The sequence below is a fragment of the Gopherus evgoodei genome, chromosome 10, assembly GCF_007399415.2.
Source record: "Gopherus evgoodei ecotype Sinaloan lineage chromosome 10, rGopEvg1_v1.p, whole genome shotgun sequence".
Lineage (NCBI taxonomy): Eukaryota > Metazoa > Chordata > Testudines > Testudinidae > Gopherus > Gopherus evgoodei.
In genome coordinates this window covers 35,127,106-35,152,974 of record NC_044331.1, presented here as the reverse complement: position 1 = coordinate 35,152,974, position 25,869 = coordinate 35,127,106, and the positions used below count along the sequence as shown (strand labels likewise).

Sequence of the window (25,869 nt, the reverse complement as noted above, 5' to 3'; positions counted from 1 at the left end):
CCCTGTCTCGCTGCTTGCTCTTCAATGGTACACTCACTTCCAGCTCTGTTCTCCCTGAATGACCACTGTCCTATCTCCCAGCAGACCTGATTCCTAGTTACATCACCCTTATGCTCTCTCATTCCCTCCAGCTGAGGAGGCAAGCTATACCTGCCACAGATGAGGCTGAATCCCCAATCCCCTTAAAGGGACAGCTCACCTTGTGACACCTGTGTTCTAGGAAATTTGTTCCATGAGAAAATGTTAGAGACCCAAATGATGTAGACACATTCTTTCTTTGAGTAATGGACCTCTATGGAAACTCCTAGCCCAATTGCATTGCCATGAGTATTACTTAGGGGAACTTGGTCTTTCACTGTGCAGGACAGTTTTTGGTCATCATCTTTAGATCCTGAATGAGAGGGCAGACTGTTTCTAGATTTGTTTTTGTTGTTTATAGTTGTAGCCATTATAAGGAATTTAACTTAGCCATTATGTTCATAAAGGGATACCAGTCCCTTCCAGTTCTTCTTGGAATTCTCTGCTAACAAGGAACTGGTAGTGCTACTGAAATGCCCAGATTTGTTCCAAATAACATGATCCATGGCACAGTAAAACAGTCACAGAAACACATTGCTATCCTGATGATATATTGTATAGAGGACTATGACAGTGTTAATGTCCTGGAGATGACTGTTTCATTGTGGAATATGTGGAGTGTAGATCCAGACTTCCAGGCAAACCAGATTCCCACTCCAGCAACAGCCATATGCGAGATCACTATCCCTTCCTCTTGATGAATTTCAAAATGGCGCTGTATAGTAGACATCTCAGTACTTATTATAAAAAATTGTCGGGTAGAAGCAGCCCAAGTGGTATCTTCCATCATGAGTAGATGCTTAACTGTGAGAATCCCTAAATTCACTATTTTCTGGGGTTCTGAATATGAAGGTTCCTCTGTAGTAAGGCTGGCATCAAAGTTCCTACATTTAAACACTTGTCTGTTAAACTTGCTGATTAATCCAATAGTGGTCTATGATCTTCATTAAACTGCTCCTCAGTAGGATGTGGCAGCAGAGGAGCAGAAACTTCATTCTGACCAGTACCACATGCCAATATCTGCTGCTCCACAGTCCTGACTGTCATGGGCTTCACTTTCTCTGGCTCTTTTTTACTTTTTTACAATACTGCCACGATCAGCCATTGGCAGCTCTGTTGTCCAATCTACTGTGGACTTTTCCTTTTTCTGGATTCTTTTTCACCACGTTCAGCACTGTCACAATCGGGGAATTGGCAACTCCGTAACCCTATCTGTCATGGCTCTTTTCTTGGTTACACATTCTGATGCCACATGAAACTGCTCAAAATGGTGTATCCATTTTGGCCGCACTGATTTATCAACAGTTACAGCATCTGCAGTTGTTATGGGAGACATTAGTTCATTGTCCTTATTCTGCTTCAGACTCTATGTATGCTGCTTCTGTCCTTTAAGGTAGTTTGATCTGTCTCTCTGTCCCTGTAGAGCTGCCCCCCCCCCTTTTCTGTTTCTAGAGCTCCGTGCTGCAGTTCTCCATGGGCTCTCTCTAGGGCTTCGTGTTGCAGAGTTTATTTTTCTGTGTTCTCCCTCTTTTTGCCCTTGTCATCTCTTCTCTAGGCTGGAGCTTTTCCTGCTCTCACAGCCCTTCTTCAAGCCTTCTCTGCTCTCTCTCTGTTCAGCCCCAGCTTGCTCTGGGCCTGCTCCAGTACTGGCAGGTGAGTAACTCAGACTGTTCCCTCTCCCTGCAGAAGAGTTACACTGACCTTTTTCTTCCTTTTCTTTTTTTTCTTTCTGCACTCTCTCTCTGGAGATGGATCTGGCACAGCTAATGTGAGCCCAGAGATACAAGACTGCAAGCCCTTTAGCAGAAAATGATCTCCTATCCAGAGGTCCCTCAATTTATTAACTTTTTTACAACATGCTGGTCCTCTATGATAACAGGGGGACCATAAAACCTATGAGTAAAAGATATCTCCCTACTGTGCACCAGTACTTTCATCAGTGGAATCAACAGTGGGAGCACTAGCACAGGCAGAGTACAGTCATTTTGTCTAAATCCTGCTCTGAGCACAAAAGCTTTTAAAATGAAATGGAACTCCTTTGTTTACAGATGGGCTTGAGGTATCTACTCAGCATTGCTACGCCCACTGGGCCTGCAAAATGCTGTATTATCTGAAGAACACGCTCTGGGATCTGAAAGGGCAGTGCTTACTCTGATAAGAAAAGACCTGACTTTTTTGGAGAGGGAGGGCTGGCTAACAAAAGGCCCAGTGCTATGAGATGCAGAGAACCTCCTGTGAAGGGCAGATTCCCCTCAGTTCCCACTGTAGTCATGAGGAGATAAGGATGCCCGGCACCTAATGGAATTAGGCCCTCAACTTATATTGATTTTTTAAATTATAGAACGTTTAGGGCTGGTAGAGAAAAGAATTAAACTAAAGACCATCCTCTTTCTGGAACAGAAATGGGAAATATGTAACAATAAGTTTTTCAGGGCCTGTTGGGGCTGGATTAATTATATTCATTGGCATAATTTATTGAATGTAAGTCATGATTAAGGCTGTGAGTCTGTCATGGAGGTCACGGAAGTCACAGATTCCATGACTTTCTGGGACCTCCATGACTTCTGCAGCCTGCTGGTGCTGCTAACTCCAGGACCACCCAGCACCTTGGGAAGCCCTGGGCCAGCCACACTGGCTGCTGCTCTGGCAGCCCCAGGCAGTTGGTCCCTGGCACTGCCCTGGAGCAGCGGTCCAGGACCGGTGGCAGTGGGACCCCAGACCGCCCCCTGCCAGGACCAATGGGACACCAGGCCATCCCCTGCCTGGACCAGCAGTGACGGGGCTGTGGGGCCCCAGGCCACCTCCCACCCGGACCGGCAGTTGCAGGTCCACAGGCCAGCCTTCCACCCCCCAGCAGCAGCAGAGCCCTGGGCCAACCCCACTCCAGCGGTAGCCAGGGGGAGGTGCCTGGCTGCCCCGCTCCAGCAGAAACATCACCCTGCGCTGCCCCCTTCCCCTCCCCATCAGCAGTCTTCAGGAGCGCTCCCCTCCCAGCAGGTAAGATTTAGTCATGGGTATTTTTAGTAAAAGTCATGGACAGGTCATGGGGCCATGACTTTTTGTTTATTGCCCCTGATCTGTCCATAACTTCTACTAAAAATACCCACGACTAAATCTTAGTCTTAGTCATGATTTATGAATATATATGAAAACATTGTGGTAATTTGTCCTCATGAAATTAAAGCCAGAGACTACAGCAACTGTATAATTCATACTGGTAATACAGAACCAATTAAAATAATTAAATACTGCACTCTTTTCTGGATCTGTAGTTACTTTTGTTTTTTGTTTTGTTTTTTGGCAATTGATTTTCTTTTGTTTTCTAAACGCTACTTGGGCCTATTACTGAGCAAGAAAGATGCCCTTTAAGCAAAGAAGGGAAAGTTGAGCTTAAAATCAGAATCAAAATCAATTTAGCTCACACATACTAGTTTTTCCAACATATTGGACTTCTGCAAACCATGCATGTTTTCCCTTGCATGTTTCATATTTAAAGGAACCTTGTGAAAAGGCAGAGCTTCCACTTGTTCATACACCTCTACCTCGATATAACACTGTCTGTCTTCGGGGTGTGAGTGGAGCAGCCATTCAAGTGTCCTCCTAACAAATAATCACTGCTAAAAAGGCCTATGGGGCAGGGTGGGGTGGAGGTTGGAAATGGAGCCATAGGAGCTGCACTTTTGTGACCACAAATGCCTGTAGATGGGTAAATTCCACCCTTCCCTAGTTCCTCAGATTTTGTGCTGGGAGGACTGAATTATACCAGTAATGTTTCAGACGGGACTGAACCAAGACCACAGACCTAAATACTCCAAATTTTGAGGAAGATCAGATTTAGATTCAGACCCTATTTGTATTACCAAAGCCCCAAGTATGAATTCTTCCTCTCTTTTGTTTTGGCCCTGAGCTTTGAGGCTTGGGCTCATCTGTCCCTAATAATAATTGCCCCTTGTTAACTTGAATCTGAGATGTTTTCCCCACAACTCTTTGTTCAGACATAGAGCATTTTGTTAGTGTGCACTGACTGGACTGGTGGCATTGATTTTAAAAAGAACAACAGAACAAGGGAACTTGGGGAGAAAATATATGTCTAGAGAATTACATGGACTTTACAAACACTTGTATTGTAAGAGATAAAAAACAGGTAAAGCCAAATTTGGACTGTTAATCTTGGCACCACTGGTTAGTTTTATGACTTGTAAGTAGCCTGGAGGACACACAGCAGTTACATGTATTTATTCAGCACACAAAATTTGAAACATGTCACACTCCAATGAAATTTTATGCTGTATTCCACTCATACTGACTGGGAACTGAGTGCTGCATACCCACAGGGACATCACTTGAAGAAGGTCATTGACAATGTACCAACTCAAGAGAAGCTGCCACAGTGTCAACGAGAGAGTCTCTTATACATTAAAGGCTGCATGTCAGGCATCACTTGACTAATCAAGTGTATCAGTTTGAGCAATTTTAGTACCAGGTACCCAGGCAGTTGAGCATGTCCTCTGAAATAATAGATAGCATTCTAATTCTTAACTCAGTTTAAAAAAAACAAAAAACTCCTTTGTAAATTTCTCCATGTAGATTCATTGTTTTTTCCCTTACAGTAGGAAATGCTGCAACTATACATGGAAATCTGGTAGAGAGAATGAATCAGCTACGAGGGATGAGGGCAGGCATGAGGGCTCTGTAGAGGCTGTAGTTTTATAGGCAGCTTGTGCCTCCACTTTCTTTACAGCTGTACAGTGGAGACTTGCAAACTGCTGTCCTAGAACTCAAAGGCAGCTGAGGATGCTATACAATCCCAGCAGTTCCTGAGAGAGGATGAGGCAGTGGAATGTTTGTCACTGTAGCCATAGAGTCCCTGCACCCTTTCTTTTTTTTGCCACAGCGTGTGGCATTTTGGGATGGTGGCAAGGGAGTGAGTGGGTGGCTTGCTGGTGGGAATTGAACTGTGGATGTAGGTGAGAGAGCAGATGGATGGAAGACCCAGTACACAGTTAAACAGTAACACAGGAGGTATAAAGCGAAAGCTAGGGGAGAACAAGGGATCTCTGACAATACTGACGGCTCAAAGGACTATGTTAGCTATCCTCCTCCTTTCCACCCCAATCCCCACTTTAATAACCACTTCTGTCCCAGTGATGCCCTGCTTCCACGGTGGTCTCACAGAGCCATAGGCAGCCAGCTGTATATCTATTCTAGGGCAAGGCTAGCCCCATCTGGCCTCTGGGCAGCATAAAGATGACTTAATGCTGGCCCCTCTGGTGGTGCTTTGGTTGCAGGTTGAATGAGCCACAGGATCCTCGCTTTCCCAAGGGAAGAGTCTGTAGAAGGAGTCTTGCAGTGCTCAGACTTAAGTGTTCATGATGAGGCATGCCCTGAAGTGATGGACTTCCTTCTAGTCTCTCATAAAAGCCATCTGACTCATAGCTTCTGACCCTGAGCCTTGCAGCTGATCTCTTCTGTATTTAAATCCTCTGTTGTGCAACACTGATACAAATGCATGTGCAGTCTCAGGGCCAAGAGGAGGCTGCATGCTGTGTTTTCTCAGTGGTTTCTCTTAGAGCCACCATGTAATGGCTACAGGAAATGAAACAGACAGTTCCCAGGAGCCTCTTCTAAGCAAGCCAGGCTGCATTCTGAACTTGGAGTCGCCTTTATCTGCTGCTTTATTGTTTGATCATTAAGAGACATTCAGCAGCTTCACAAGTCTTTGTTTACACTTAGCAGCAGAGATGGTTGAAAGGTTCAGGATTCAGGCATGAGGATGAATCTGGCATAGGGTAGGGGTTCATGAGATTTCTGCTGTCTGATCTGCATCCATGTGATGGGGTAGGGACTGTCTGTGTGGGGGATGGGAGAGCAGGGGGTGACTTTAGGTGAGGGGCATGCGCTCAGCCTGTAACCAGAGCTAGGCAGGGGGAAGGGGTCTCAGCACCTTTGCCTGGGAAGCTGGACAAAGGAGGGGACCGGCTGGAGGGAGTTGGGTGAGTTCAGTTTTGGTTTGGGGCTGGGTGGTTGGAATTCAGGGAATCCCAAGCTGGCGACTGAGCTCCCTGAACCCCAGAAGGACTTGAGGGGTCCTGGTTGTGCGTACACGCTCTGCTGTGTCCTTCATTCCTGTTGTCCAATAAACCTTCTGTTTAGGTTTACTGGCTGGCTGAAAGTCACTGTGAGTCCCAGGAAGAGGGGTGCGGGGCTGGACTCCCCCACACTCCGTCACAATCCAGACTGGAAAATAGTTTCCTTCTGTTTTAAATGGAACCTGGAACACACATTGATGGGCATGTTCAAAGGTGGAAGCTGAGCGTTCACACTCCACGAAATTCATCTCGCTAGGTTTTTGAGACTGTGAGAACATGAGTATGATGCATCATTAGTATTGTTTCTAAAAGCTATGCCTACCTTACTGCTGTTTGCATTATTTTTTGTAGCTGGACTTGGCATGTTTAATTATTCACTGAAATAAGGGAATTATATTATTACTAACCACAGCAAAGCATACTGCCAGCACATGTTGAACAACTGACCCTAGCCTCTCCTCTTAGTGCACCTCTGTCCCAAACTGCGCACATCCTCCCCAGTCTCTCCTTGGCACTCCTATTGAAATGCGATGACCAATCATGCTGAATCTCACAAAACTTGCTTAGTGTCAATAAGATGTAGATGTGCATTGAACAGGGACTAGTGCTCAAAGTTTGTATACTAATGATAGACAGAGTGGACAGTAAGTTGACTGGCAGCTTCCATTTCATTGGCTAAAGATCCAGTTCTATTCTAGGTTTTCAGTGGTACTGAAGCTTTTTATTTAACAGATGACACCTGCTGCACCTTCTGTGTACAATATAGTAACATTCCATTGGACTGGTTCTTTGACACTGTATAAGGTTTTATGAAACATTGGGTGGCCAGCTGCTCCCCCTTCTCTGCTGTCACCAAACCATGGTGCAATACTTCACTCTGATACTTCCTGTACTATATAGACTGTGGCATGAGTGTGTCATCACTACACAGAATGTCTCAAAAAATCCTTGACTGCTTTTGGGTCTAGGGCTGCTATTCTACATACTCAGTCATATGCATCTCAGATTAGTATGGCCCTTGTCATTTTTTCGATGCACATTTTGTGGAAGGTATCATTTTCCCCTTTAAGAGAGAGAAATTGGCATTGTTGTGACTTGCCTTTTCTAAGTTACCATTTGGATGCCTCTGTATATCCCCTTGTTACCTTCATTACTTCTTGTATTGTATTGACTGGTTCTCAGGGTCTGTACCTGATCTGTTTATACAACAGGAGGCATTTATTAGAGGTCTTCATTACCTTACTCCTCCAGTGTGCTCTGTATCCTGGTCATACTTGAGTCTTATACTGAACTCTGTGTTCTCAGTTGTTTTACCCTTGGTTTTGAAAATCTGCGGAAGTGTATTTTTAATATGAGGCACTGAGATTCAACCAACAATGGGGTAGGGATCTACTTCACAAACTACCATCACAATAGGGAGACCAAGAACTGAATGGGTCACTGAGACTAAACAGCTCTCTCTGATGGTCCCTTCAGAACCTAGGCTGGAGCCTGCTATTTGATAGCAGTGCAGCAGAAGCTTGCAATTCTTACATCTGCAGTCTGATTGCAAAGCTTCCAGTGTTTTTGTTCTGCCTTTGCTTGCAATCTCCAAGGGCTCAATCATGAACTCTGCAGGGTAAGGAGAAACCATAGGGTTGCCGGTACCTCTCCCACACACATGGGCAGAGAGTGGGCAGGCATGGGTGGAGAAAGGGCAGAGCCAAGACTCCACACTTTCAACTCACTGACTAGCCTAACTGAATGGTTACAGAGGGGGAAACTGGGACCCTGCCCTGTTTATGGGGCAGTGTAACAAGCTAGCCTTCTCCCCAGCTCACATAGGATCCACTGCTACACAGTCCTTTCCCAGGCAATTTTATTTTCCTAAATGAACAAAATCAGTTTCTCAGCAGACTCTGGGCTACCATTCCCAGGGGATTCTCCCTCTTTTCTCAGTCTTCTCTGCTTCAGGGCTTCCTGCAGGAATGTTCTATGCTCTGCTTACTGAGCACTGCTACCCAAGGCTTTCTTCTTGGGAGCTCTTTTTCCCCACCACCTTGCCTCCTCAGAGAGTCTGGAAACCTCTGCCAGGGAATTCCTGCTGCTCCTGCTTCTTGCAGCTTATTGGCTCTGACTCTCTTGTCTCCCTGGACTGGCTACCCCTATTTTGCCACACCGTTCTGCTTCTTTGGCTTCAAAATAGGCTTCTTTTGAGTGCCTCACACACTAAGCCAGTCTGGAAACTTACCCAGTTCTGGGGTCTGATGGAAAAGGCCTTCAAAAATGTCTCCAGGACCACTCAGTCCATAATTTTCTCTGTGGAACTAGTCTCTGGGCATAACCACTAGGCAACCAGGTCCACTACCCATGTTCATGCCCTCCACAGGAATGACTCAGCCCAAAAATAGTGCTGGTATGCCTCCAGATTCAGTCCCAATCTGTCTAAGACAGCAGCCTTCACCACAGGATAGGAGCACCTGCTTATTGCTCAGCGCTTGGTAGGCTGCCAGCCCCTCACCTGTCAAACCATGCTATGTGGGATGCCCCCGTGAATTTTTCCCAATCCACTGCACTGGGCACTAACTAGAAGGTACATAGGGTGGCCTCTGCATCTTCTCCTGACCTCAGCTTTGCCAGTCCAAGGATCAGCCAGCTCAAGCTACCCTAGGGTTTTTGACTGGAATACCCAGTCGAAAAAGGATCTGGCAGGCAGCTCCAGTCAGCACTGCCAACCAGGCCGTTAAATGTCCGGTCGGCAGTGCTGCGGAGCTAAGGCTAGTCCCTACCTGTCCTGACTCCACACTGTACTACTGACAGAGAGCCGCCAGAGGTAAGCCCATTCTCCAACCCTCTGCCCCAGCCCTGAGCCCCCCAAACCCAAAGCCCCCTCCTGGACCCCAAACCCCTTATCCCCAGCCCCACCCCAGAGCTTGTACCCCCAGATGGAGCCCTCATCCCACCGGCACCCCACCTCCTTGCCCCAGCCCAGAGCCCCCTCCCACACCCTAAACTTCTCTGCCTCATCCCCAGCCTGGAGCCCCCTCTGCACCCCAAACCCCTCATCCCCACCACAGAGCCAACACCCCCAGATGGAGCCCTCACTCCACCTGCATCCCAACTCCCTTCTCCAGCCTGAAGCCCCTACCCACACCCTGAACCCCTCTGCCTCACCTCCAGCCTGGAGCCCCCTCTGTACCCCAACCCCCTCATCCCCGCCCCACCCTAGAGCCAGCATCCCCAGATGGAGCCCTCACCTCACCTGCATCCCAACTCCCTTCCGCAGCCTGGAGCCCCCTCCCACACCCTGAACCCCTCATTTCTGGCCCCACCCCAGAGCCCACCCCCCAAATTAGAGCCTTCACATCCCCCACACCCCAATTCCCACCCCAGCCCAGTGAAAGTGAGTGAGGGTGTGGGAGAGTGAGCCACCGAGGGAAGGGAAATGTAGTGAGTGGCAGGCAGGGCCTCAGGGAAGGGGGCTTGGCCTTGGGGAAGGGGCAGGGCTAGGGTGTTCAGTTTTGTGCGATTAGACAGTTGGCAACCCTAAGCTATCCTCTCTAATACCAACCAAATTCCCCAGAGTCTCTTGGGCCAGCCACTGCTGTAACCATTCTTGTTGCTAAAAATGAGCCTCTTGCCACCGCTGTTGAATGGCAGATGTGCCTCCTGCTGTTTCTGGAGGCTCTCCATTAACTGAAGGAGCCTGGGCTCGGGCTGGGGCCGTTTCTGTTTCTGCTGCCACTGTGCCCTTACCAACAATTTATCGCCTCCTCCACCTTGCCTGGTCACCCAAAATGGGTGGGGTATTAGTCAGTGTGCAGAGGCTTCAATCTCCCCTCACTTCCAGAGACCAATTGTCTGCCCACAGTTTCCATCACATTTAACAAGCTGGTCTTCTCCCCAGCTCACAGAGACCCCACTGCCACACCTGGAGTCTTGCCTCCCGTCCAGGGGATTCTGCAAGCCGGCTTGTTGCTCCTGATTCTTTCAGCTCCCTGATTTTCACTCACTAGGCCCAGATGCACTCTTTTAAACTTAACTGGGGTCAGCTGAACAGTGCATTGGCCCTGCTCCTTCTTAAAGGGGCCAGTCATCGTGTGACAGGCAGCTCAACTATGTGCAGCCCATTACTCAGACTGGATTATCAAGTTACAGTACAAACTCTTAATCCATGTAAAAAATACTCTGACTAATCACTTAGGTAGCAATATACCTATGACAGTGAGGCATTTCTCTCTGTGTGGACTTACACACAGGAAAGACAGCAATTTGCCCTAAGAAGCATTGCCTTTGATTTTCCCCAACATTAAATGTTTGCTTATTCATTGATCTCAATTATTTCTGGTATAACAATCTTGATTGGCCATTCCAAACATTTACTGCTCACTGAATGGAACAATATTTCCTGTCTCTGGACTGAATTTATCTCAAACTCCATTTATGGCCTCTGGTTCTCTTCTCTATCCAGTGCCACAGGCAGTAATGGTCCTGTAAGTGGCAACTATCTTCATAATATTGGAGTGTGGTAGTAAAACATTTTTCTCTTTATAAAAATGCTCCTGTGAAGTTCTCCAGATCCATGGAGGAAATACCTACCCAACCATGTACAGATACAGCCACATTTGCAAAGATACCACTGATTTTGTGTGCCTCCATTTTCTAATACTCAATTTGAGACACACATTAGCCCTTGTTTTTAGAGATGCCTGAGCACCCATTGACTTCCGCTGTAGTTTTGGTTGGTCAGCATCTCTGAAAATTAGGCACAAAGGATCTCTAACTGAGGCACCCAAAATCCAGGGCCACTTCTGAAAATTGTGGTCCTTCTTGAACCTGATGTTCAGAGATCCTAAGTGCCTGCAGTTTTCAGTGACTTCCACTGAGTCTATGGGCATTCAGCATCTCTGAATATCTAGCCCAAGGTATTTCAAATTTGGCACTTAATGTCTGATCCCTTTTGAATATGCTGGTTATACTGGTTTCATCTACTGATCTAGTGTCAGTGACAAAGGACCCCGCCTCCTATTTCTCACCCCCCTCCCCTTCCAAGAAAGCAAATCCTTCAGGTGATTAGAGTCAGAAACTCGAGACTCCTGGGTTCTGTTCCTGACACTTCCACTGGTTCATTGTGTGGCCTGTGGTAAGTCTCATAATTTCTGTCACACTTTCTTGTTCTGAAAAATTGGGGCCTCACTTCTGAAACACTTTGAGAACCTCCTGTGAAAGGTGCTAAGACAAGAGAAGTCATTCTTCCACTCTACTCTGTGCTGGTTAGGCCTCAACTGGAGTATTGCGTCCAGTTCTGGGCACCGCATTTCAAGAAAGATGTGGAGAAATTGGAGAGGGTCCAGAGACGAGCAACAAGAATGATCAAAGGTCTTGAGAACATGACCTATGAAGGAAGGTTGAAAGAATTGGGTTTGTTTAGTTTGGAAAAGAGAAGACTGAGGGGGGACATGATAGCAGTTTTCAGGTATCTAAAAGGGTGTCATAAGGAGGAAGGAGAAAACTTGTTCACCTTAGCCTCTAAGGATAGAACAAGAAGCAATGGGTTTAAACTGCAGCAAGGGAGGTTTAGGTTGGACATTAGGAAAAAGTTCTTGTCAGGGTGGTTAAACACTGGAATAAATTGCCTAGGGAGGTTGTGGAATCTCCATCTCTGGAGATATTTAAGAGTAGGTTAGATAAATGTCTATCAGGGACAGTATTTGGTCCTGCCATGAGGTCCCTTTCAGTCCTAGAATCTATGAATCTATAAGTACAAAGCATCATTATCATTAAAATGAAGCCAGTTGCATAATTATACAAGTGATGGTTATATCATCCCTATGCTGCCTGTTGGGAAAACGGTGAAGGCCAGTTTTATATTCAGATGCAGGAGAGTGTTTTTAAATATTTGCTCTTGCACATACAACCAACCATGGATTTTTTAAGCCATGCCATACAGTTATGCGCTTGTACATATAGTACAGTCATTATCTTTGGCACAAGGGCCCAGCATTTGTCCTGATACCGGCTGAAGTTCACTCATAACATAGTGACTTTTTTCTCTCGTTTTTCCATTTGCAAACCTTTATTTAATGACACTGTGTGGGTTTAATCTCCTAGAGACAGTCTTCCAAGCTTTGTATTGCTGTCAAGGAGATGAAGATGCAGTAAAGTGTATTGCCTGATTTGCACTCCTGTGCTGAGGAAATGATTTTTTTTAATACTTTGAGAAAACTCAGCTATAATCTCTGACCAGGGCAGAGGAAATATGCATTCTTGGCTACTATCCCAGAAGCTGAATAAGTTGTAAATGATAGTGACAGTTGCTAGTTCAGAAAATTTGATCCCACTGGGTTTATTTCACTCAAAAATGTTATCATTAAGAGCCTCCTTGTAGCTTAATGGAAGCATTAGCACTCTGAACTGGCACTGGCTAAGTGTTCTGTTCTACAAGACTGGTTACGTTTTCCACAGGAAATTGTTTTATAAATCATCATGGAAGCTTAAACTTATTTTAAAGCCTGAGGTTGATACACAGCATAGCAATTTGAAACGGGTCTTGAGAAAAACATGATATTAGCAACACGCCAGAGCTGCCAAAACCAGACAGGGAAACAATAGAGAGGATAAAAAGAATATATCCTGATGGGAGATGTACCATCTCTGGACCTTCATCTTCTGCCTTAATCCATTGGAAGCAGAACAGTCTACACTTTGGTCCCAATCCTGTGTGAGGTTGAGGGCTCTCATCTTCCACTGAAGCCACCTCACGAGAGGCACTTAGCTTCTCACAGGATCTGTCCCACAATGCAGATTTTTCAGATCTTAAGATGTAAGACTAAAGCTGGTCAGGGACCTGGGGGAGCAGGAGGGCTATTGCAGAAAAATTTGAAAAAATGGGGGGAGAAACATTATTGTCTTTAAAAAAAAAAAAAAAAAAAAAAAACCCTAAAACTCTACAATTAAAAACTTTTTTTTTTTTGAGACAAACATTGTGATTTCTCCCTGGAAACCAGATGCTTTCTGTACAAAATTTAGTTTACTCAAAATCCTGTTTTCCATCAAAAACAGTTGTGATGGAAAAGTTTTGACCAGCCCTAACAAAAATGCTTTCCCAAGCAATAGATGGGTTTTCTTTGTTCATGGAAGCTGCAGGTTCTGGGCACTTAGATTTGAAAGTACTAAAGGGGATTGGGATTAGGGGAGTTACTAGGCACGCTAGCCCTGGAGTTTTAACTGAAACTGGTTTAGCATCCCTTTTTTCAAAACCAATCATTTGGAAGCTCTTTGACAAATGCAATCTGTATTTTACAGTCTCCAGGCTAATGGTCTGGTCTGGGGTGCACCATCTCTGCCTGTGCCATAGATTTAGATTTTTAAGGCCAGAAGAGACCATTTTGATCATCTAGTCAGAGCTGCTGCACAACACCCATAGGGCTTCCTTGGATTAATTCCTGCTTCAAATCCAATAGCTGTGATTGAGCTAGAGCAGATCTTTTAGGAAAACATCCAATCTTGATTTTAAAAATTCTAGAATCCGCTATAGCCCTCGATAAATTGTCCCCGTGGTTCATTACCCTAACTGTTAAAAATCTGTTCTTTACTTCTAGTCTGAATTTGTTTAGCTTCAGCGGCACCAAGTCAAATGCCTTACCAAAAGCATCTAGACAGACACAGTGGATGAGGTACCATTTATTGGACCAACTTCTGTCAACATTGTTACCTTTATCAACCAAGGTTGTAATCTTATCAAATATGATATCAAGCTAGTTTGACGTGATCTATTTTCCATAAACCCATGTTGATTGGCGTTCATTATATTACCCTCCTTTCATTCTTTAGTAATTAAGTCCCATATCAGCCATTCAATTCTTTTACTTGGAATCGATGTAGTCCCATAGATCTATAGTAATTCAAGTCACCTTGGTTACCTTTTTAAGCTATTTGTCACAACATTAACTTTCTTCCAATCCTCTGGAGCTTCCCCAGTTTTAAAAGTTATTAAAAATCAGCATTAGTGGTCCAGGTTGCTCCTGAGCCAGCTCTTTTAAAAACTCGTGGATGCAAGTTAACTGGACCTGCTGATTTGAAAATGTCTAACTTCAGTAGTTACTGTCTAGCATTTCCTTAGCTATTGTTGGAGTGGAAAATATTTAATCTTCCATTGATATGAATATATCATTGGTTTTTTCCCAAATATTCTAGTCAGAATAGAAATATTTATTGAACATTTCTGCATTACAGTTGTCAGTTCTACTAGTTCCAGCTAGTAATGGACCAATACCATTGTTAGGGTTCCTTTTTTCCAGATACACTGAAAAATTTCTTATGACTGTCCTTAATTCTGTTGGCAATAGATTCTCCCTGTGTCCTTTTTGCATATCTTATTGGTTTTCTGCAGTTTCTAGCTTATCGTTCATATTCATTGCTATCAACTTCCTCTTTTTTCATTTGTTATATTGTTTTTAATTTTTATTTTTGCTTTCACTACCTCTAAGCCAGCCTGTTTTTTTTTTAATTTATTTATTATGGCCTTCTTTCTCAATTCTGGAATTGTAGCTTTTTGAGTATCTAGTGAAATGTTCCTAAACAGCTCTCAATTATCATTCATATTTTTCTGTTTAAATTCTTTCTCCCATTTGATTTGGTTCATAATTATTTTCAGCTTTGTGAAATTTTGCCCTTTTAAAGCGACCAACGGTACGCGTAAATTAAAATGTCATACAGACAATGACTTGTTTATACTGATCTATGTACTGAAATGTAAGTACAATATTTATATAGCAATTGATTTATTTTATAATTATATGGTAAACATGAGAAAGTAGGCAATTTTTCAGTAATAGTGTGTGGTGACGCTTTTGTATTTTTATGTCTATTTTTTTGTAAGCAAGTAGCTTTTAAGTGAGGTGAAAATGAGACAAATCAGACTTCTGAGAGGGCTACAGTAGTCTGGAAAGATTGAGAGACACTGTTTTAAAGCACCAAGTATATATATTACTGGTTGAGGATTTATTCTGTTTGCAAGTAACAAATACAATCAAGTCATGATCACTTTCATCTAAGCAAGCATTAACTTTTAATTCTGTGATCACTTCCTCTTTATCTGTCAAGAGGTCTAATAGTGAATTTTCCTATGTTGGATGCAATAGTTTTGGAGTTAAAAAATTGTCATCTATAATATTCCAGGTGGTGGGTAGGGAAATTGTACTGGCAGCATGAGACCTCTAGTTAGTACATATCATTCAGGTTTAAGTCCTCCATGATAATGCAACTTTTTTTTCCTACACATTTTAGATAGGTGCTTAAAGAGCCAATCATCCTGTTCCCTAGTGTGATTTGGTGCTCAGTAGCAGACACCAACTAGTATCCAGTCTTGTTCTTTATATGAAGTACAAGATCATTTGCTTGTGAGTTGTCAGTGACTTGGAAACAGGTAATGCCATTTTTTATGAATACCACTTCCCGTCCCCTTATTCCACTCGATGCTTCCTTAATCGGTCATAACCATTGATTGTAACATTCTAATCATATGGCTCTTCCCACCCAGATTCAGTAATACCAACTAGATCAAATTAGTGCTCATAAATGAGCAATTCCAATTCCTCTTGTTTATTACCCAGGCATCTGGCTTTGGGATATAGGCAATTTAAAGAATTTCTTCTCTTCAGTGGTTGAATAAGTTTGTTCTTGACATCAGGATTTTCTACTACATGAGGTTTCATTTGTTCCTACTTTTCATCCTCTTGTTTTGTTGTGAGTTTAATGCCCTCCCGGATATTCTACCTAGACTGTCCTCTGGAAGGTTCATTGTTCTTCTTCTGAATGGAGGCCACCCAAACTATACAGCCCCTTCTGGTCCATCTTCTATGGGTAACGTTCCACCAAATCAAAACTTTCGCCCTGATATCACTTACCTAGCCAGCACTTTGTTTTCAGAATCCTCACAACCAGTGTTTCATTGCTTGCCATCACAGTACTGAATGTAGAACTGTACTGAGAAAGAGAGCCTTTCACATTCCCTCTCTAAATTCCCCTCTTTGCGGCTCCTATTCACCTGCTGAATTTGCTGGCAACTGACTTCTGTGCTAAGCTTTTCTACTTAACTCCACCCCCTCACTACCAGCGGGGATTAACCACTCAATACACTTCAAACATAGGGCTGATGACAGACCCAGAGGTCCCACTCATGCAATCCTCACAGAAACACAAACAGACCTGTCTTACCTGGCCTTTCAGGGACCCTGAAATGTTCTGAAGCTGCAGAGGACCTACTGGGGCAAATTAAGCACTGGTATTAGCAGGCCTTCCCACCGTGAGGTCAGTTCAGTTCCACCTATCTTATTCCAGGACTGAATTTGGCTCACTGAACAGATATTTCTGGGAATATGGACATTCCCTCTCCCCCACCCATCCCCCTCAAAAAACCACAGGACTTGACAGGACAGGACTTGTCCTACAGATAACTAGCAAGTACAAATGCAGAGTCCAGCCCTGGATCTTAACCATACCAGGGAATGGAAGTACAGATATCATTTCAGAACTTGATCATGATGCTAAGGCTCCATCAACCTCAGGTCTCAGTAACTTGTTTATATTCTGCCAATGTCATATGAACTCCAGAACGAGTTTGCATTCTTCTTGTCTTTCTATTTGAGATAGATTCAGGTGACAACATTCAAATCCAGTACTAGGGTCTTGATTCAGTCCAGCACAAAGATTGAAGCCATTTGCAAATTTCTGGTCTGAATCAGAGCTTGAATGTAAGATTCCCCTGAATTCCATAGGTCTTGGTTTGTAACTCCACCCTCTACAGCACCATAATTATGAATGAATCAGTTACTCTACTGTATTCTGGAATAAATTTTTCTCTGTTTCACTGGTATAAATCCAGATCAACACTACTGAAATCAGCAGAGTTTTTCCAGATTTACATGAGTGTATGTGAGAGCAGAATTTGGGCTTATACACACGAGAGTGTTAGACATCGCAGTGCTCATTGCTGAGAGACTAATGAAATCTTCCAGCGACAGGGATGCATTCTAAACTGGCTGACCTTGTCATCCATTCATGTGTATAACTCTGTAGTCTGGTTTACAGCCAGAACCGGAACCAAAAGTCTCTTTAATTAAAATTTCTAAAGAACAGCTTGGTAGACTGAGCCTTGGGTTAATGATTTTGAAGAACTTCTGGAGGTCAACTGCAATACAGTGCAAAGGGGCTCTAGAAATCATAGTTGTGACAATATTGGACTAGATCACTACTGCTATGTAACTCCATAACTGAAGCTGCTTTGATTGTATCTTTAAGAACATATTACCACCCTGTGTTTACTTAGCTTTATTGCAAGGAGAAAGGAAAATGACACTACTACTGGGAAATGCATCTATTTTTTTCTTATGATACATTGAGGTTTTGAGTTTGAACTTGTGCTGTGTGATCCTTTCTATCCATTCCCCCTCTATAGAAGTGTCCCTGTAAAGCCAGGCTTCCAGAGTTGTTCATCCATGATAACATGGTGAAAATCTTTTTGAAGGGCAGTACTTTCCCTCCTCAGAATAGCATCACTATGCCCCAAGTACTGACATTTAACACACAGTTTGAGTAGTTGGGTTTCTCTCTGAAGGCCAAGAGAGAGAAACTCTTCCCAGGCCATTTCATGGCCATTACTAAACAGTGTAGCCTAGCGTATAAAAGCACTGGACTAAAAGTCAGGAGACATGGGTATCGACACCCTGCTGGGTCTTAAGCATGTCACTTCACTTCTCTGTGCCTCAGTTTCCCCCTCTGTAAAATGTGAATAATGATACTGACTGTTATTACTACTGTCCCGAGGCTGCAGAACCTTCCTAGTGTAGTGGTGAATCCACCAGCTGTGTTCCTACATGATTGGCAGGGAAGTAGGAGCAATGCAGTGTTCAAGGAGACCCTGCAGAGCTTGGCTCTCTGCCTCCCAAAATCTTGTCCCTTCCTTCTCCCCCTCCCCCTCCCAACCCACACAGTCTGTGGCCCTCTGTACCTGTTGAAAAAGGACAAGGGTTTAAACAAGACAGAGCACCTCTCAAACCTCATTAGCTATCCCATCAAAAAGCTAGACACAGTGATGTACCAGGCTATACCTCTGTGTACCATATGTTTAATTGTCAATAGCTCTGGTAGCTTCTAGCTTTGTGAAGTTGTATAATGTTTAGTGGCAAATAAGTTAACATGCTGTCCTGTAGTCTAGCCACAGAAGATAATACCGGCCCCACCCAATGCTGAATATTAGTCACCTAAAGCAGGGGTCTCAAACTCAATTTACCTTAGGGCCATTGCCAGTCCTCAAATCCTCCCAGCGGGCCAACAGTGTGACTGAAGATAGTGTTCAGAAAAGAAAACGTTTATGTTGTATTTTTTATTTTGAATTTCTTAGAAATAATAAAACTGCCATACAACGTTATACAGTTCTTAGCCTGCCAGATGGTTTTTAATGTTTGCCAGACACCTGGCAATGCTTCAGTTCTGTCAGTTTGTTGATATTTGGCCTCAGTGACTGATCAGTTGAAACCTTCGGATTGCAGCAAGGTGTGCATCAGATAGTTGTGTTCAGCATTTTGACTTGTTTCTATTAATTGTGGAAAAAAGTGTTGCTGCCTCCATGGCTGACTCTGCCCGGCTACTAGTGATGGTATCTCTGTCCCTCTCCCTCAGCCAATGGGAGTTGTGGGAGGCAGCGCCTGCAACAGACATTGCAAGCAGCGTGGCTGCATGTGTCTCTCCTCTGTGGGCCACAATAAGGAGGTTCTTGGGCCACAGATGGCCAGCGCAAGGCCGGTGCTACCATTAAGGTGAACTAGGCGGTTGCCTAGAGTGCCAAGATTTGGGGGTGCCAAAAAGATATCCTCAATTTTTTTTTTACAGAGGTTCCTCCCCGAGCTTGTGGTCTCTGTTCCACTTCTCCTGCCTCCCAGACTTGCAGCGCCAATCAGCTGTTTGGCGCCGCAAGTCTGGGAGGAGAATTAGAGCAGAGGCGGCATGCTCAGGGAGGACACGGAGCAGAGGTGAGCTGGGGTGGGAAGGTGCTGCATGGCTCCCGGGAGGAGGGAGCTGCTGTGGGGGGAGGGAGGGCCTTAGGATGGGGGGGAGCTGCCGCAAGGGGGGCACCTCAGGGTGGAGGGGGGGCGGGGAGCTGCCACAGGGCTGGGGGGGAGGGGCGCAAGGTGGAAGTTTTGCCTAGGGCATGAAACTTCCTTGCACCAGCCCTGGGCCAGTGGGCCGGGACTTTGAGACCCCAACCTAAGGGATCTAACCAATAATGACCTCCTGAGATTGCCCCAAATAAAAACTTCTCCACATTCAGCAGAACTGCCAGAACATCCCCACCAGCCCCAAACACAGACAACACTAAGCAAAGAGGAGACCAGGTAACAGTCTTTCCTGCCATATCTCCAGTTACTTAGTGAAATTGTACCTGGGATGAATCCTGCCCATTGTTTCTTGACTGAGCTGCAGAAAGAGGAAAGGCAATGTAACATCCGACACAGCTTTTCCTAGAAGATCCTCCTTCCAGCAGGTAGAAAAATAATGTCATACTGTGGTGTTCTAGGTCTCCATGCTGGCAGTCATTAATGACCAAGGCCCCAGTTCAGCAAAGCACTTTAGCACCTGATTGAGCAAAATAGGACTTCAACACATGCTTGAGTGCTTTTTTGAAGAAGTAAATTAGCCACTACAATTAAATGCATGCAATTTGCACATTGACACCCCTCATCTGATAAATAATGAGTTAGATCCAAACTGAAACAGCAGATCTCAAAACCTTCTGCCACTGAACTCTCAATAACCAAGGCTGAGCATTCTACTTGGGCCCATCTCTGAGAGACCAAACTCCCCCTGTATCTAGTTTTGGAAGAGTTCATACCTGAATCTTCAGCTTTCTTCCCCTGGGCCATCTCTAGATAAGCTATTGTTTTGTGCCATTAATTACCTTCCTGTCACACACTGATTGAAACTGGAAAGGGAACTCCCTGCTGCAGAAGGTCAGCAAGTCAAATACTGTGTCTGGATTTTAAAAAGAGTGGAATAGTTTTGTGGTCAGCACTACTTCTCACTATCTTTCTGTGAGGGTCATTTCTAAAACAATTGAAGATATTAGCGTTTCCAGTAAAACACCCTATTTTAAGTTGTTAGGCACTCTAAGAGAAGTATAATCCAGCCTTATGCTTCATGGTATAAACTAATTACTACAGGGTCAGGAAGGGGTCTCCCTTTCACATATAACACTGTGCGGTTGGCACAGTTCACCTTCATCTGAAACATCCATATTTGGATAAAGGGCATGGTGGACCAGTGATCAGTTCCATCCCTTCCCACTTTTCTCCATTAAAATGGGCTCTTCAAGAAAATCCCTTGTATAATGACAAGTGTTGATACCTCTTAATCTCTTTTTTCTTTACAGTACCTTCCACATAAGAATCTGAAGATGCTGGTATGAGCCACTGTTATCAGAAATGACTTGACATCAGTCCTGCCTCTCTGAATCTCAGGCACTTTGGGGGCTTTTGTCCTCTTATTATGGCTTCTTAGAACTCGGCAACAAGAACTGAAAACATTCTGGCCCATGGGGGAAAAGACTCATCACTGATCTACAAGACCTTTGGAATGTCCAAGTTTTTATCTTCAATGTTGTCCAACAATGGCATTCTGGAAAAGGATGGTTGACTGAGTTTTTTTTAAACAAGAAAATACTATTAAATGTATTTCCCTGTAGTTTTTATATTTATGAAAATTTAATATTATTCTTCAAAGCAAAAAAGAAAGACAGATATAAGCTATGGTGATTTTCCCAGAGGTTATTAATTGAAAGAAAGCACTGGCCTTAAAATAACGAGATGCCTCCACCATTCTGTTACACAGCTGGGGATCATGCGTGGAAATAATTTGATTAAAATTTGCAGTCACGATCAAATTCAGGGTGTTGAAGACAACCACATACTGGGCTTGCCATTTAAGGCTGAAAAATGTCAGGTTGCTGGGTCTGGTGCTTAACCCTCAACCAATATTTTATGAATTATCATATCCTTATGAAACTTGAAGTATTTTGTATGACATCTGCCTAAGTGATTCACTTCTTCCCAAGACCAACTTTAAATTGTGTCTTTGTTCTTCAAGGAGGTCTTGCCTTTTCTCATGTCTTGGGTTGATAATGTTGGATAGAAGAATACTGTCATCTGTAGCCCCAACAAGCACAGCACCAGTACCAAGGACACAAAAAAGACATTTTTTTAAACCAGCTATGCAATTTTTCTCATAAAATGCATGAATGCAGCTCTATATTTCTCTCTCCTACCCTTCCTGAAAATCAGCTTTGTCATTCCTTTTTTAAATTCCACCATTGGTTAGGTACTGGAGCATGACGACAATCATACTTGTATAACTGTTCTAACAGTCAAAAGAAGGGCTCTGTCATTTACATGGCTTCTGTATCAAAGTCGCCTACAATTAAAACATCTTACTGATTTATCATTCTCTGAGGATTTTTGTCCTGAGCTATAATATGAACATTAATTCCCTTTTCTGTCAGTATTTTCCTCCAATCAGTGTAATCTTAAATCTTTCAGGGAATATGTGACTGTCTGAAATTTCTGTTGTATATTGACCTAAAGAGCTCCTTGAAGGAGAGAGGGGGAACCCAAGGGTAAAATGTTCAAAAATACTTAAGTGAGTTAGGCGCGTGATTTCAGGTATAGTGGTGTCTATCTATACACCAATATACCTGAGGTCAACCTCTGCGTTTGGCCTGAGGAAAGCAGAGGATCCTCTGCTGCGGTGTTTCCCATCCTGCTTTGCCTCCTTTTATTTAGACATTTGCTGCTGTATGTTCTTCTGCTGCTTGATTGTCACAATTTCCTCTGTGTCAGCAGGCGTACGATGCTGCAGTCACCTGACTTCTCTGACACCTCTTGGAACTCCAGGACTATATCCTACACATGGCTCCGCTTATCTGGAACCAGGCTCATACTCCTACTTCCTGTTGGCTGGCTCATCATGTCATTATGCATGCTAGAAGCATTGATGTCACACTACCACTGGATGGCATCATAACACCATCCCCTGTCCTTTCTCAGAACAGAATTCAGTTCTACCAGGTCCTTATTTAAACATTCCTCTGACATGTATGATGTCACTGTGGCCTGTATGAAACTATATTAAAAGAGGAAAATTGTTGTTTCAGCAGAGATATAGTACCACAGAGAATTACATAGGAGTGCTGTATCTGATTAGACCTGTGATGCACCTAGTCTAGTATCTTGCCTCTTGATACTGGACAGTACCAGGTGCTTTGAAGGCAGGTACAAGAAAACTCATACTGGACAATTTTATAGAAAAATTTGTCCATAGGAGAAGTATTTTTCTAACCCTCTGACATTTAGAGGTCAGGGTTATGCCCCAATACATAAGGATTTATATCATACACTTATCCATATACAGCAACTCCTCGCTTACTGTTGTAATGTTCTTGAAAAATACGCCTTTAAGCGAAACGATGTTAAGCTAATCCAATTTCCCCATAAGAATTAATGTAAATAGGGGAGGGTCAGGTTCCAGGTCATTTTTTCCACGGGATACATGATATACATATACAGTATAATTTTAAAACATTTTTTTTTAAAAAACTGTATAATACTGTACTCACCAATGATTATTGTGATGCTTGGTTGAGGTGGTGGAGTCAGAGGGTGAAAGAGGGTGGATCATCCAACTGCTCCTCTTGCTGTTCTTTCCAAAGTGCCAGGGAGTGCTCAACCCTCAGCTCTGCCCCAGGCCCACCCCTGCTGTGCCCCTGCCCCCAAGGCCCTGTCCCACTCCACCCCCAACCTGCTTCTTCCTGCCCCTGCTCCACCCCCTCCCACTAAGCATGCCGTGTCCTCGCTCCCCCCTCCCCCCAGCCTCCTGAAAGCTGTGAAACAGCTGATTGCTGCAGGCAGGAGGCATGGGGAGGGATGGGGGAGTTGCTGATCCGTGGGGCCACCGGCAGGTGGGAGGCGCTGGCACAACCCATTAGGCGACTACGGTGCTAACATTTGGGGGGCGGCAACCGCAGCGTCCGGACCTTCCGCCACCTCTGTCAGGGGCGGCATTTCAGGGGCAGGACCTTTTGCTGCCTAGGGCAGCAAAAAAGCTGGCGGTGCTGGTGGGGGTGGAGGGGAGCTGATGGGAGGCTGCCGGCCCACCCTGGTTCCAAGCCCCCACGGCCAAACAACATTATAAGCAAACATTGCGCAACTTTAAACAAGCATGTTCTCTAATAGATCAGTGAAGTAACAATGAAACAATGTTAACCAGGATGACATTAAGTGAGGAGTTACTGTAAAAATATAATCCATTGTTGAATCTTATTAAGTTCTTGGCCACAATAATATCTAGTGGCAGTGCATTCCACAGGTTAATTATGCCAGTAAGTAAGTAAGCGTGTGTGTGTGTGTAATTTTACCAATTTAAATATGCTAACTTTCAGTCTCATTGCATGTCCCCTGATTCTTTTATTATGAGAGAGGGTAAGTACAAGCACCCATTTTTTCTTCTCTGCACCATTTATTATTTTGTATATATTTATTGTGTCCCTTCTTACTTATTTCCTCTCTAAAGTCTGAGTCTTTCAATACACAAATCTTTGCAACCCTCTCATAATTTTTGTCATCTATCTCTGAACCCTTTTTATTTCTGCTATATCCTTTGAAGATATGGTGACTGAAACAAAATGTATTATTCCAGGTGTGAGCAACCCATTGATTTGTATAATATTTTCAATATTTTCTATACTGTTCTTTACAAATCCTAATATCTTGGTTACCTTTGAACATGGCTGCACATTGAGTACAGGTCTTAATTAAGCTGTGTATAATGATCCACATGTCTTTGTCCTGCACTGTTACAGTTTATACAGAGCCTACTAATGTGAAGGAGTAATTCAGATTAATCTTTTCGATGTGCATTATCCTGTGCATTGAATTTTATCTGCTTTGTGTTGCTTGTTCACCAATTTCATTGAGTCCCTCTGAAGTGCCTCACAGTCTTCACTGACCTAATAATTTTGTGTCATCTGCAAAATTTTTATTTCAGTGGGACTTAAGCACATGCTTAAAGTTAAATATGCGTAAGTACTGTCCTGAATCGGAATGCTTTTCAGAATTGAGGTCATCTTGATGAAAGGGTCCATATCACATTACCTGTCCCCTGAGTAGGCGAGAACCTGATGCAATATTTTTTCATTTCTAGATTCTGGCTAGATTCAAATATTTTACTTGGAATAGCTAAACTCCCTAAATATAAATTAAAAAGTGAGATAATGTTATGCAGAAAGCAAGAGTCACAGTAGTGTGAAAGACTTGAATGAATTTAGATATCAATACCACCTGATATCCTGGAATAACAGAGGAGAAAGGAAGCCGGAGGTACAGTTGTATGTCAGTGAAAATGTATAGTGGAAGGAATTGCACTTGTCAGCGCAAGAGAGCCATAATGAATCAATTTGGGTTGAAATAACAGAAAGATTAGAGGACTTATAATGTTAGTGCACTATGCACCTTCACTGCAGGCCAGACAGTGGAATGAAATTTGATGATGAGATAAGGAAGGCATTAAAAGATAACAGGATTATGATTATTGGTGATGCCCTTCAAAATAGGTATGATAGAGACAAAAAGGAAGGGCACAGTGAAGCAGGGCTGAGCAAATGTCCTGCTTTTCCTCTATGAATCTGGTTCCACTTATGTGTGTGTGCGCAATATTCATGGAGAGAGATAAATAATACTAAGTGACTATCAGATTCCCTCCAGTGGGGAAGAGGAGGAGACTGATCTGGTTGGAATTTAAAGGGTATCAGTATTACAGGAGAAAGTGCCTGTCTTTCTTCAGTTCTTATCTCTAAAAGAGTTCCTCACCTTTCCACAGTCTGGAAGAAGAGGAAGCAGAGGGAGCTCCTCGCAAATTCATTGCTGCCACCCACTTCTCGAAATGCCCCATGTTTGTGAGACTAGTGACAAGCCAACATTATGATAGTTCAGAAGCTCCACAGAATACACCTGTGATCAGTCTGGCCCACTGTATTCGTGTTTTCCTCAGTCAATAGATCCAGATATTTCCTTCAACATAAATCAATAGCTGTGTGTTATACCCATTTTATGTATAGCTAAGTGGAGACAGTGAGTTGCCCAAAGTTACTTAGCAAGTCAGGGATTGCCAGAAACAGAACACAAGCGTCTGGCCTCCTAATCTCATACTGTAACTTCTAGGCAATCCTATCTTTCATCTGTGTATGCTTTTGCATATAAATATTTTGGTCCAGACTGGCTGCCTTTATGGTGGCTGCAGATTGTGGGTGGAATTCTGCATAATTGAAATGTCTACTTCGGTGGTTGATTGTTTCCAGTCTTGATTTTATAGGAGTTTCAAAAATCTTAATTGTTTTCTTTGTCAGAAAAGACTGAGGGCCTGATTGTGCAATCTTTACTCATAGGACTCATGAAATTAGTCATATGGAAGACAATAGTAAATCTGTTATTTACATTGGAAGTTTATTTGGAGCAGGAACCTATCATCTTTGTGTGTGTGTCTGTGACTACAATAAAAATAATGATGGTAGGATTGAGCCCTGTAATCAGGGTGCCTAGGCAACCTCCCTTCCCCTCCCCCCCCGGCTTGTGCACCCAGCTGCAGGTCCCCATTGTTGGATGCTGCCCCTCCAGCTATG

General features: G+C 43.7%; 1 protein-coding gene across 1 annotated transcript in view; it reads left to right on the top strand.

Moving 5' to 3' along the window:
• CIB2 (calcium and integrin binding family member 2) overlaps positions 1-20,801 on the top strand; it is a 111,232-nt gene extending 90,431 nt beyond the window's left edge. Inside the window, exon 6 of the mRNA XM_030578135.1 lies at positions 20,575-20,801. Within this exon, the coding sequence (XP_030433995.1) occupies positions 20,575-20,596 (22 nt within the window). The 3' untranslated portion in view covers positions 20,597-20,801. The remainder of the gene's footprint in view (positions 1-20,574) is intronic.
• The last annotated feature ends 5,068 nt before the right edge of the window (positions 20,802-25,869 follow it).